This window comes from Mesoplodon mirus (genome assembly GCF_964341445.2).
Source record: "Mesoplodon mirus genome assembly, chromosome: 18".
Classification (NCBI taxonomy): Eukaryota; Metazoa; Chordata; class Mammalia; order Artiodactyla; family Ziphiidae; genus Mesoplodon; species Mesoplodon mirus.
Window position 1 is genome coordinate 55,053,209 of NC_138994.1, and position 13,076 is coordinate 55,066,284.

A 13,076-nucleotide genomic window follows, 5' to 3' on the forward strand; every position below is an offset into this window, starting at 1 on the left:
AGCAGTGAGAGGCCCGCGTACCGCTAAAAATATATATATATATAAATATATATATATATATATATCTTAACCTATCACCTTTAAACACTGGTCAAGTTGGGAAAGGAACCACTTTTCATGAGCTACCATTGGATACTGTCAATCTGAGGATGTGTGTTTAATAGCCAAGATAGTGAGTGATGAATTTTAAATGTTCCTGCAGTAGGAGCTTTCTGTTTTGTGAGAAAATGTATGTTGAATAGGAAAGTAGTTGCCTAGTTAATTTCTTCTTTTTAAAAGGACACTAATTTGTTTCAGTTCACTGACAAGTATTTATATGTGATTCAAGGACTGCTTTGTGTTGTCACTGTTTGTTCTAGTACACAATCTCAGATTTTTTATTTGCACAGAATGGGAGCTCTGCCCAGCCAGTGTCCTTTCAAGTCTGATCCTTTTTACCCCTCAAAAGATAACCTGATGTACCACAATCGGCATGAGTATTCTCTTGCTTTCCTTTTTCCTTTGTTGATGCTTACCTTTTTCTGAAATAATGTGGTTATGATTTGTTATTTAGGAAATGGATTTTTTATAAATTGGTAATAAATTGCTAATAAAAGCGATGCTTTTCTTTCCCCTCTCATTTTAAGAGGTAACCTTAAAAAAATGTAACCTAGATCTTTGGAGCCATGGAAATTTTAAGAATTGAATTTGATGACCAAGAGCAGTATGACATAGGGAATTACACAAAAATTATCAATTCCTGGAGCTCGAGCTCACCCCATTCTAATTAAATCAGGAGGAAGGGGTGTGACTTAGGCATTGGTGAGTTAAACTCTTCAGGTGATTCTGATTTGCAGTCAGGATGAGAATCACTAACCTAGAAGGGAGGGTAAGATGGTGGTAATACTTGGAAAAAATATATAAAATCTTTTCTTAAATGTCTAGCATATTGCCCAAAATAAATGCTCAGTAAGGGATGAGATTTTTTAAATATGGTCTGATCTTTAATTAAGTATGCCCTGTGTCAGTTTCAGTGGACATTTGGAAAGTCTCTCAAACCAATTTTTGTAATATATTGAATTGATGACGGAAGTCTTGACCTAAATGTAAGTCATTATTTTACTTGAACCCAGTTTCTTTAAAGGTTAAACAATTACCTGAAGTATCCTGTTTTCCAAATTAGAATAAACACACACACACACACACACGTCTTTCCTTTGCTTATGTCATATTGGATAATAAATAAAATTGGTCATTTATTAGTCCACTTGGCATTCTCAAAGTCCAAAAAATAATCAGCCTTTGGATATTTGCTATAAATAATCCAATAATCAATATTTATAGAGTCATGTCATACTTAAACAGTAAGATATGCGTTACATTTATACTTAGCCTTCTGTTGTGGCTATAAATCTCATCTGTTTCAGTTGTGCTCTATTTCTTATTGATCTTGACAGTGTATTCTCTAAAATAATAAAGTGAATGAAAATGTACGTAGTCACTTTTATTCTAACAAGTCTTAATTTATTATACAAAATTTTAAATTTTAATTAAATATTTATAGTAGAAAACCACTTTCTTATGTGTGCCATATATAAAGATGAAAACATCTAGCATAACATTAGCTGTGTTGGATAGATGAGCTGGTATGGATTCTGTCACATTCAGCAAAGAAAGTACCACGTAACTATATAGTTCAACTCTATGCATTAAGAATGTGACTTCTGTTAGATGTTAAAGCATATACTTGCCTGTAACGACACACTAAAACTCTTCAAAATTTAATAACATTCGGACAAAGATCATTTAACTACTCTTGCTGAACAGGAAATATTTAATTGTCCCTTTCTACCTCTATTAGTCAGTTCCTTCAGCTTGTGTTTAAAACTTTCCTCAGATGCTTGGTTGTTTTATTTTTGCTTTTTAAAATAGTGTCAGACACAGTTTAAGTAATTAAGTAAGCAGGCATACTTCTCCCCTTCTCACCTGCTTGATTCTAAATTGCGCAGCCTGCCATGTTAAATTTTAGACCATCAGAACAACACCTTGGCATTAAGTATCAAACTGACTTCATTTTTACTCCAGAAACTTTCTCATTGCTACTTTGCGTTTTTCTTCACTAAAGCATCCGTTAGTTGGTGAGTTTTTCAGTTCCTTCTTCATCTTTTCTTTCCCTTGTAACTGTGAGCACTCCAGTAGATTGCATCATTAGGTTAGGCCCTGTGAGCTGTTTTGCTCTTTTCCAAGTGTCTGATTCAGCAGGCCATAGACCACTGCTTGCCAGAAAATCGCCATTGCTTCTAGGCTGACGCTTGCCTACTTGTTTTGATCGTCTGAGAGATGAGACTTTGTTTGCCAGAACCACAGTTGATAGAAATAAAATTGTACAGATAAGAAAAAGCACCACAATTATAATTAAGCAAACTAGCATAGCCATTTTGTTGTTGTTTTCCTCACAGACACCTTTTTTGAAAATTTCACTGTGACTTTTGCTTGTGTTTTCAATGCTATGTACTGTTGGAGAACTGTTCCTGACAACGGAAGATATATAAAGCTCCAGTTCAGATTTAGGAGTTAAAGATGCAGTGTGAGATGATGTTGCTATTTCAGGCATTTTTGTAGAAATAACTTTTTTATCTACTTCGGGAGTTTTAGGGTTTGTGTTAGTGTTTTCATTTTGGCTTCTGCCCATCTTATTTTGAATATCTGGATCCAAGACAGTAGTATTATTAGCCCACAGATGGGTATAGTTTGCTTTTGTTCCAGGAGACAAAGGAAAAACTGTTGTCATCAGAAAGGCAAGATGCAGGTAATGTCCTGTGTGTTCCATGTCCGTGAGTATGCTGGTAATCTGTTGGGACAGCAATAAAATTTGTTAACTTGTGAAAGAATAATGGTTCCTCATTTTGGTAACTGTAGTTAAAAGATAGACGGCTGATAATGTTATAAATTAGCTGCAAGCTCATGCCTAACATTTGCTATCCTGTTTGAATTCCTTCTGAACTGATTTTTTTTTTTCTGTTAGGCTACATATAAAGAAACAATTTAATTTCTATTAATTGTTTAAATGCTAAAAGGTGGCATTACAGATATCTACTAATCATTGTAAACTGAATACCATGGTTTTATAGTTTTCTCCCTCTTAAGCATGCTAGACTTTAGCTTTGGGTCAGATACTTCGGCTTTTACTTTTTTGATTCCTCCTTTTTTTTTTCCTGACCATTTAAGGAAACTCCTTGTAGAAACTCCCCATCCTCTAACAAATGAGTCACCAATCTTTATAGTAAAGGAGAAATGGGACATTTTGCTTCATGTATGAAAAGAAAACGCAAATGGCTTTGTGGTAATGGGAGGGGGGGCAGTTCAGGAATGGGGAAGTGTGGTAGCAACCAAAAGAAAACAGACTTCAAGTAGGAATTCAAGATGTTCTTTTTTCTTCTTGGGTGTTTATCTTGAAGCTTAGAATAAAGCTGGTACTTAGAAATATATTCCTAGTAGTTGTGAAAGCAGTTTTATGGTGGTGGGTCTCCCTTCACCTCTATATCCCCTGACTTATTGTGGCTTTCTGAAGGCAAAGGCATGCGACTTTTCTCATCCTAAACATTTGGCATTAACAGAGAAAAAGAGGCAAGTTTCTTTTGAATAATCTCAAAAGTTCAACAAAAATTATTGACTTTTTTCATTATTATTTATGCTTAGCATTTTTCTGTGAATGTTTTGACATAATTTTTTTAAATATACAATAAAATATTTAATAGAAATAAATACAACATCAAGATCATGGGGATTTAGACTCAATTGGGAAGTCAAGGCAGCTCATGAGTCTCAACCTATAAAGGAAAAAGTGGAATTTCAGTTTTGGCTCTGAGCTCTTTGGAAGCCAGTCCACAAAGGGGACAAAGTCTGATCCTGATTTTCATTATTCACTGTAAGATTGAAGATTTAAATACAACTAGCATATCTGTTCCAGGTACTGGTAAACAAGCAGGAAAGATTTATTACCATTATTGAGCTATCTCTCAAAATAGTATTCCAGTCAGAGCCACTTTTGTAAGAGTATTTTATTGTTAGCATTTATATGAATAGGGAAGTGGAAGGAAAAACTAGATTATTCTCCTGAGATGTACTAAGTAAAATTGCCTGTTTAAGAACTTTATTTTATATAAGTTCTTCTCAAAAAATGTACATGGGAATTTGTTTTTGTTTTTTTTTTTAATGCAGATTTATTCCGTAGGTCTAGGAGGGACCTAAGAGTTCTAACCCACACTCAGGTGACACAGATACTGCTGCTACTCATGCTTCTTCTTCTTCTTTTTTATTGAAGTATAGTTGACTTAAGAATAACGTATGTGATACATTGTTATACAAACAAAAGTAGCATATAGTAAACAATGCTAACTGGAAACTAACCTCTGAGGTAATATTTTCTATTGATAATAGGGAGGGGGAAAAAACCTTTCTTACGTGTTCTAGAAGTAAGATTACTTTTTGGATTATGATCTTTAATAGACAGTTAAAGATACTGTGCACTGACTTCTATCTAGTAGTGTCCAGCTTCGATTTTTAAGTTGAATGACATAAATCTTTGGATACTTTATGATTCTTCCACAAAGAGAAATACTTTAAATTGGGTTAGCAAATAATTTCCATCCTTTTAAACTAGACTGGACTTCTGCATTAGATGCTAAAATGATTTAAAGCGGGTTATTATTCTTGTCACATTAGTTCATTAACAATGTAATATGCATCATAGTATTCGTACACATTTTAACAGTGCTCACCATGGGATAGATAATAGGCCCGCTGTTGATTGTCTTCAGCCAGATGTACTGTCATCTCCAAATAAACAAACTGTTAACAAAATGAGACTTTCTCTTACCCTTACAAATGCCTAAGAATAGAGAGCTGTCTCTACATCCCAAATTTATGCAGTGGAGGCCAGGTTGTTATCAAACGTTTTCTTTATCTCTGGTCATTTTCAATAAAAATTATAATGCCTAAGCATTAGTAATGAGAAATTTATTTTTTAAACTTATTTTAATAACAAATAAAACTGTGCAATTCACTCTGGAGTCTAAGCTCAGATCCTTCTTAATCCTAATTTAAAGATTTATGTTGATGGTAAATCTTTCCATCTCTTACTTAAATTTTACTTAATAGGAGAGAAAAAACAGCATACGTTTTCCATTACTAAATCTACTTTGTTAGTAAGATACTTCAGTACTGTTTGAAAGCACTTCCTCAAACACTAATCTGTATGAAGTTACAAGTGAAAAGGCATAAGAAAAACCATATATATGACCTACCTTACAAAATGCTTGGTCAAAATCTTATTATAACCTGATTTTAATAAGCCACTTCTTTTCTTGTCTTGAAGCACAGCTTCCAAGTAATTTAAGGCAGAATAGACTTGAAGAATCTGAGCCTAAAAGTAAATCTGCAGTAAAAACGGATATGTACAGCTAGCTTTCCACTAACCACAGATGACACATTTCCTTTCCACTGCAACTAAAGCACATGTCACAGAGGAAAAAAAGAAAAAAACTCCAACTTGTCTAGTTGGCCACTGGCATAACAGGAGGCTTTGTAGAACAAATCCCCGCCTCCAGGGCAGGGAGGGTTTTCTGCTTAATGCCTTTTGACCTTACATTTATTATGTATGCCTGCTGTATGCTCTTGAATGATATGTTAGTATCATGAAAATGAAGAGAAAATAGCATTTTCCCTGAGATTGAGCATTAAAATCTTCTCTAAAAATTATATTTGTATACCACAGACTGGTTTGATAACATGAGTTTGGAGACGCGGGGTATTGGTCAGATAATAGAAACCGTAATATATATAACCAACATCTCAAAGTGTGGAACTGCAACAGTAATTTGGAGAGAATATCGGATACACTTAGATTATAAGGGACAGAAAATGCTTTTGTGTGGTTTAGTGTATATACACACACACACACACACACACACACACACACACACACTCCCCTAGAATGTCCTGTCATCACTTCATATTCATTCTAAAATGGACTTCATTTTTCCCCCTAAGTGGCTGCCCCTCATGATCTCTGTTTTTGTTCATGGTAGCAACATTCTTTGTAATGACAGAGCCTTGGTATACAGCAGATCCTTTTAATTCAAGCCCTTTCTTTCAGCCCTGATCAGACCTTGGATCATGTTGGTCCTTTCTTCATACTTTTGAGTCAGTTTCTTCTTTCACTGTCACTTCTTCTCATCGTTACCCTAGTATTTTAGATGCTTATTAAACCATACCTAGACTACTACAACATCTCTTTTTTACTAGCTCCGACTCCTTCATATATGTTGTATATATCACTTCCTGTGATCATAACACCCCTTTCTTTTAAACAATGTGGTCGAATAACTCCCTAACACCTACAGCAGCAATTCAGAAATGTTTGTGCACATAAATATCAGATGAGGAGGTTGTTTCAAAACAATGAAAATTTCCAGGCTCCACTGCATAGATTCATATATAGTAGGTCTGGGCTGGGACAGGAAATTGCATTTTTATCAAGCACCACAGTTGATGCTGATGCTGGTGCTCCACAGAACATCCTCTGAGAAATACCAGGCTCCTAGGAGAAAACCTGAGCCCCTTGGTTGAACAGTTCTGGTCCATTTACAATTTAGCTATTCTGTATTTTTCCATCTTTGTCTCTTAAAACTTCTCTACATGAATCTTCCATTCTAGCTAAACTAGCTGATTCTTACCTCAACACATCTAGTTACCTATTTTTCTCCTTCTTTCCCTCTCCCCATGAGGCCTGCCAATCCCTCTTCTTGTTGAGTTTGAAATTCCTCCTGCCCGCTTCAGCATCTTTTATGTAGTTTTCACTGGTTACCCAGTTTGTGTTGATTTCTCCACTCTTTTTGTGTGTGTGTGTGGTACGTGGGCCTCTCACTGCTGTGGCCTCTCCTGTTGCGGAACACAGGCTCCAGACGCGCAGGCTCAGCGGCCATGGCTCACGGGCCCAGCTGCTCTGCGGCATGTGGGATCTTCCCGGACCGGGGCATGAACCCGTGTCCCCTGCGGACTCTCAACCACTACGCCACCAGGGAAGCCCTCTCCACTCTTTTGAACTTAACAAAAGTATTTTTCTCTGCAATTTCTTTGACAAGTGATTACATACTACCTCATATCTTTTCTTTGTTCTTGAAATATTTTTCTTTTATTTTAAAATCATTCGACTTGTCATAGTTTTGCCTTATTTTCTCCCAGTAAGATTTAAAACTCTTAGGAAAGGATATTTATCTTAGCCTACTTCGTAGTACCACCTGAGTCATCAAGTATAGAACACTGGTTGTTTTGATTTGAAATTCTCGTACTGTAATTTGTGGGCTTTCTGATGGTCCTTATTTTGACTCCTCACATTGATTAGCATTCTTTTGAGTGTAAGCGACATATGACCTAATACAGCTTAATCAAAAAGTGGAATTTATTGGCTCACACAGCTGAGTAGTACAGGGATAAATGTGATCCCAGGAGAGGGGCTTTATCTAGGACTCAGATGAAATGGCCAGGGCCCCAGTTTCGCTCTTCATTTCTCTGCTCCATTTCTTCAGTTTTTAGACAGGCTCTTCCTTCATATCTCAAGATATAAGCTAACAGCTGCCAGAGCTATATGGTCCCTTATTTATAAACATCAGGGAAGAAAAAGGTCTCGATTCCCAGTTTAAGCTGAAGTCTTTGAATTGGGCCTCTTTGGCCCTGGTTGTTCTGCTTTGAGTCATGTGATCATTGTTGAACCATTCTCTCTGGTCACGGTGAGCTATGAATTGACTATCAGCCATTCAGTTTACTCCAGGACTCCAAGTAGGTCATTCCCACCCGAACTGTTCACCTGGGGACTTGGATGGGCCTGGAAGCAACCAATCAATGTCCATTGGCTTCCTCCTCGCTTGACTATGGTGGGCAGGTTTGTTGTTGTTATTGTTGCTCAGAGTTATTGGTCTGGGGATGTGTCTCTTCCATTTTACTTCAGCCTTGCTTCTCAGTGTCTTAAGAACAAGTGATTTAAAAAATGGATCCAGACTTTGTATAATGGTTTAATACCATAGTTAGTTTTCTCTAGAAAACTAGTTAGAATATAAGGGAATAAAATAGATTAGTAGCATCTGTATATCCATTCAGAACTCTGTTAATGATCTGTGTACTTTTTTCATCTTCCTCAGGTTCAAAACTGGTCAAATCAATGGCGATTTGCTGATATACCACGTCTTACTTACTTTAAAGCCATATTATGCAAAGCCATATGAAATTGTAGTGGACCTTACCCATACTGGGCCTAGCAATCGCTTTAAAACAGACTTTCTCTCCAAGTGGTTTGTTGTTTTTCCTGGCTTTGCTTATGATAATGTCTCTGCAGTCTACATCTATAACTGTAACTCCTGGGTCAGGGAATACACCAAGTATCACGAGCGGCTGCTGACTGGCCTCAAAGGCAGCAAAAGACTCATTTTCATAGACTGTCCTGGGAAACTGGCTGAGCACATTGAGCATGAACAACAGAAACTACCCGCTGCCACCTTGGCTTTAGAAGAGGACCTGAAGGTATTCCACAATGCTCTCAAGCTAGCTCACAAAGACACCAAGGTTTCTATTAAAGTAAGTTTCACCCCCTGTTAGGTAAGTGATTCATTGCCTTTCTTGACTAACCTGACTATATACTGGACTCCCCAGGGTCCCGGTAGTAATGTATCAAACGTAAAGTCCAGATGGAGGAAAACCAAGCTTTCTATATCTTCGTGGAGGTCCTGCAGAAAACTGGAGAGGTGTACCCTTAATAATATTCCAGGTTGGATTGGAGGCAGGAGAGTGTCGTAGAATGGGCAGTTTGCTGTATATCAGTCTTACAGTAGGAATATGTGAACAGTGGAAATTACCTATTGAGAGTTCTTCTGATTATTACATGCTTTTTGCAGAGTGAGGAAGGTGAACCTTCAGGATAAAACCTGTAATTATCCATAGGATTCTTGACCTTTTAAAAAATAACTTTTTTCTACTGTTTTCAGTCTCTTTTGACAGCATTTATGACAATAATTATTGAACCTATTTGAATACATAATGGTGGTAACTCTTCTTTAAATGGTTAACATGGTATTTTGTTTGGTTGGTTTTCGAAACTTCTCAGAATTCTACATAATGAAATTTAATTCTTTTCCACTCTACCCTCTTGCTACCATTTTTCAGGTTGGTTCTACTGCTGTTCAGGTAACCTCAGCAGAGCGAACAAAAGTCCTGGGGCAGTCAGTCTTTCTAAATGATATCTATTATGCTTCGGAAATTGAAGAGATCTGCCTAGTGGATGAGAACCAGTTCACCTTAACTATTGCAAACCAGGGCACACCACTGACCTTCATGCACCAGGAGTGTGAAGCCATTGTTCAGTCTATCATTCACATCCGGACACGTTGGGAGCTGTCGCAGCCTGACTCCATCCCCCAGCATACCAAGATTCGCCCAAAAGATGTCCCTGGGACACTGCTCAATATCGCATTACTTAATTTAGGCAGTTCAGACCCTAGTTTACGGTAGGTTTATAAAAAACTCATTTCAATTTTATTCAAGGTTTGTTGGTTTTAAAATGAGACCAGTTAATAAGCTTTTAAAGCAGCCTCTACCTTAATACTGTAAATTGGCAGGTCTTTTATATTGGTTAACCAGTATGACCTCATCCAGTTCGCATGAACTGTGGAATTGTGAATAGGGTGATTCACACTAAACCAATGTATGTTCTTTCAACTTTCAGCCGAAACATACAGCATAGCAGTTTTGGTGGGGGGTTTTTTGTTCGTTTGGTTTTTTTTTTTTTAAGTCTTTTTTTTCCCCTAAAAGTCTATTTCTAAATTAAGTTTCTCCTTTTCTGAGTTCTCTAAATTTTTCCCATGTTCGAAAGTACATCACTATTAAGTTTCCTCGCAGTCAAATTAGATTATCATTGTTTGAAAAGGAGGGCTTATAACTTTAGCATTTTAAAAGAAAAAAAGAAAAAAGAAAAGAAAAGGAGGGCTTAATGTTCAGTAACTCAGTAACACAGCATAGTTTCCACCTGTGTAACTTTAACAAAATTCTTGAAAGAAAGCTTAAGACAAATACAGATGTCAGATGAACAGTGTATAATTGGTTCTGGTTAGGCTTAGTAATCGAAACATGAATGAGGAAAGAGCAGGGCCTGGGGAGTCAGTAGATTAGGTTTAAATCTAGATCTGCTTCTCTTTATGACTTTGGGCAAGGTACTGAAGTTCTGCTTCAGAAAATCTTCCCTTGGGTATAATATAACTCAGGTTTATAAATGGGCTTTTTAGAATTCCAAATTCTCCCTTATTTGAGAGGGAAAAAAAAATCAGCAAGATTTCTTTACCTGGATGGGCCTCATGGGGTTTATGAACTCCCAGAAAATATACACAAAACTTCATGTATGCTTAGCTTTCATTATCTCAGAGGAGTCTGTGACACCTACTCCCAGTTTGAGGAATCCCAGTTCTTTGTAGCTGTTGAAATATACAGAGTGAAAGTCACTGTCAAAATAATATCACCCAGAATTCCTAGGAGTTAGCAAAAGATAAACTTAGAAACAATAATATTAATATTTTCATTTTAGGAAAATGGAACTATAAGTCTGTCTCGAATTTCTAATTCAAAATTCCTTATAGAAGAATGCTAGCAAACTTTCAACTATTATTAGCTTGAATGAACCTCTATTCTCTTGTGAAATAAAGCAAGCTGACAGCTTCTGCTTTTTACTGAAGCATGTTGTTGCAGAGAAAAAGCCTTGAGGCAAACTTATAATTTCAGTGGCTTTTTCCCCCCATATGGTTGTTGCATAAATGTATTAGCATGATGAAAGTTCAGAGGTAAGGAAAACCTGAAGTTTACTGAGCAAACCATTTCTTTTGTGGATAGGGGAGAAAAATCATCTAAAAATTGAGTTTTTTGAGCTGTTTCCTAAGTTGTTTAAGTATATTTTTAGACATTTATAAGGGAGCTTTTAGTTCTCATGGAACCTGGATATATATTATGGTTTGGATTTTTTTTTTTAATTTAGTGCTTATGTATAATAGTAGGAGTTCATAAAAGAAAAAAATGGCAGGGGGGACTTAATTATATTAAAAAAATGTTTGACCTCTAGTTTGTAGTATAACTTGTAGGACGCCTAGAAAGAAATTCAGTAGATGCTGATGAAAGATTTTAACAATCTAATTTGATGAGGGCCATCTCATTTCTCATTATCCCAGTTATAACTGGATCTAGTGGGAGCGGGAGCCACAATTTGAGTTTTGGCGTCACTGAAAATATGATATGCCTTATTCTGTCTTTCTTTATATTGATCCATCTTAAGACCATAAAATTCTCATATCTTATATCCCAATGAAATGTCTTTTAGAAAGGCCTTGTATTCGCTGTCTCAGGAGCCTCACAGTCCTCTTCTGGTTATGTGAAGATTTCCCTTTTAAAAAAAATCCCTAAACGATAAAGGGGTATTTTGTGTTTACCATAGAATCACAAAATCTTATCTCTAATTGATCATAAAATTTAAAAATAGTTGATCTATGCTTGGTAATAGAATCGTAAGTTGCATGTTATGAAAAAATTTTGGAATTATAAGAAAAAATAAGTTTTAAAACAACTTAATTTGTGTTTTCTCCTAGGTCAGCTGCCTATAATCTTCTGTGTGCCTTAACTTGTACCTTTAATTTAAAAATCGAGGGCCAGTTACTAGAGACATCAGGTTTATGTATCCCAGCCAACAACACCCTATTTATTGTCTCTATTAGTAAGACACTGGCAGCCAATGAGCCACACCTCACCTTAGAATTTTTGGAAGAGTGTATTTCTGGATTTAGCAAATCTAGTAAGTAATGATAATTTTCTTTAATACTAACAATGATTCTAAGAAGATTCAGAGACAACCATTTCATTTCAGAATTTGCCAGTGAAATCTTTAGTATAGTTCCACTTCTTTACTTCTGTTTTTTCGTCTGACTGAAGAAACTTCATGGTAGACCACATTGAGAAATCCACCAAAATTCTGGCAATACATGCAGGGTGGCAAGATTTTGATACCATCTGTGTCTCTGGGCAACTTACAAAGCATTTTTCGTACTATTTCAGTTTAATTAGCTTCAGTATTTCTCTTCTTAGCAGGTTATTCCCAATGAGTAAAGTATCCACTTCCTTGATTTTAGGGAAGTAGCCATTTCCTCTTTTCTTCAGGTTGACTTTGAACTGTGATATTATTGTTCATGTACACTTCATAGAGAATGCAGTGGCACAAAATACAGGGTCCAGAGTCAACTCCTGACTTGGCTTTGATAAGTGTCATACATTTAACATCTACTCTTTATGTCTGTCCGTCTTCAGATTCTATAGTAGTATAAATGTTGCTCTTCTCCCAGCTTATTTCCTGACATTTTCTTTTTTTAATTTATCAATGTCATGAATAATATTTTATGGTTTTTTAAAATTTATTTATTTATTTATTTATTTTTGGCTACATTGGCTCTTCGTTGCTGCATGCAGGCATTCTCTAGTTGCAGCGAGTAGGGACTACTCTTCGTTGCAGTCCATGGGCTTCTCACTGTAGTGGCTTGTCTTGTTACAGAGCACAGGCTCGAGGCACACGGGCTTCAGTAGTTGTGGCACGCGAGCTAGGTAGTCTTGGACCACAGGCTCTAGAGTGCAGACTCAGTAGTTGTGGCACAAGGGGTTAGTTGCTCCGCGGCATGTGGGATCTTCCCAGACCAGGGCTCGAACACGTGTCCCCTGCATTGGCAGGTAGATTCTTAACCACTGCACTACCAGGGAAGTCCCTCCTGACGTTTTCTTCCCTTCCCTTTCTCTCTCCATAATACATAAAAAATTTTTTATGCATTCAAACACATTTCTTGATTTTTCTGTATTAAGTAATTGAAAGCTTTGAAAATTCCGTGAGACAAGATCACTATATATTTTTACAGTTAAGAGATGTAAGAATATAACCCTAAAAAGAAAATGTGTAAGACTGACAAAACAAGAAAAGTATAAAGATTTATTGAAACATATTAATAATAAAAAAAAGATTTGAGTGAATG

The 13,076-nt window shown here is 36.4% G+C and overlaps 2 protein-coding genes across 8 annotated transcripts in view; one reads left to right on the forward strand and one right to left on the reverse strand.

The window, feature by feature from the left end:
* NF1 (neurofibromin 1) overlaps positions 1-13,076 on the forward strand; it is a 259,294-nt gene that overhangs the window by 200,972 nt on the left and 45,246 nt on the right. For all 6 annotated transcript variants that reach the window (XR_014291882.1, XM_082603382.1, XM_082603380.1 and 3 more), the window contains 3 exons: positions 8,178-8,610; positions 9,196-9,536; positions 11,655-11,857. Coding sequence is in view for 5 of the 6 variants with exons in the window: in XM_082603382.1 (XP_082459508.1) it covers positions 8,178-8,610; positions 9,196-9,536; positions 11,655-11,857 (977 nt within the window). In the remaining variant the exon portion in view is untranslated. The remainder of the gene's footprint in view (positions 1-8,177; positions 8,611-9,195; positions 9,537-11,654; positions 11,858-13,076) is intronic.
* Positions 1,482-5,487, reverse strand: EVI2A (ecotropic viral integration site 2A). Of its 2 annotated transcripts, XM_082605311.1 has the most exons (3): positions 5,286-5,487; positions 4,761-4,830; positions 1,482-2,830 (listed from the first exon to the last, which is right to left on the reverse strand). In XM_082605311.1, exons 2-3 carry the CDS (start codon positions 4,761-4,763, stop codon positions 2,111-2,113), a joined length of 723 nt encoding a protein of 240 aa, XP_082461437.1. In that variant the 5' UTR covers positions 4,764-4,830; positions 5,286-5,487; the 3' UTR covers positions 1,482-2,110. The 2 variants fall into 2 exon arrangements, with proteins under 2 accessions (XP_082461437.1, XP_082461438.1); XM_082605312.1 differs by lacking the exon at positions 4,761-4,830 and having other exon boundaries at positions 5,286-5,486.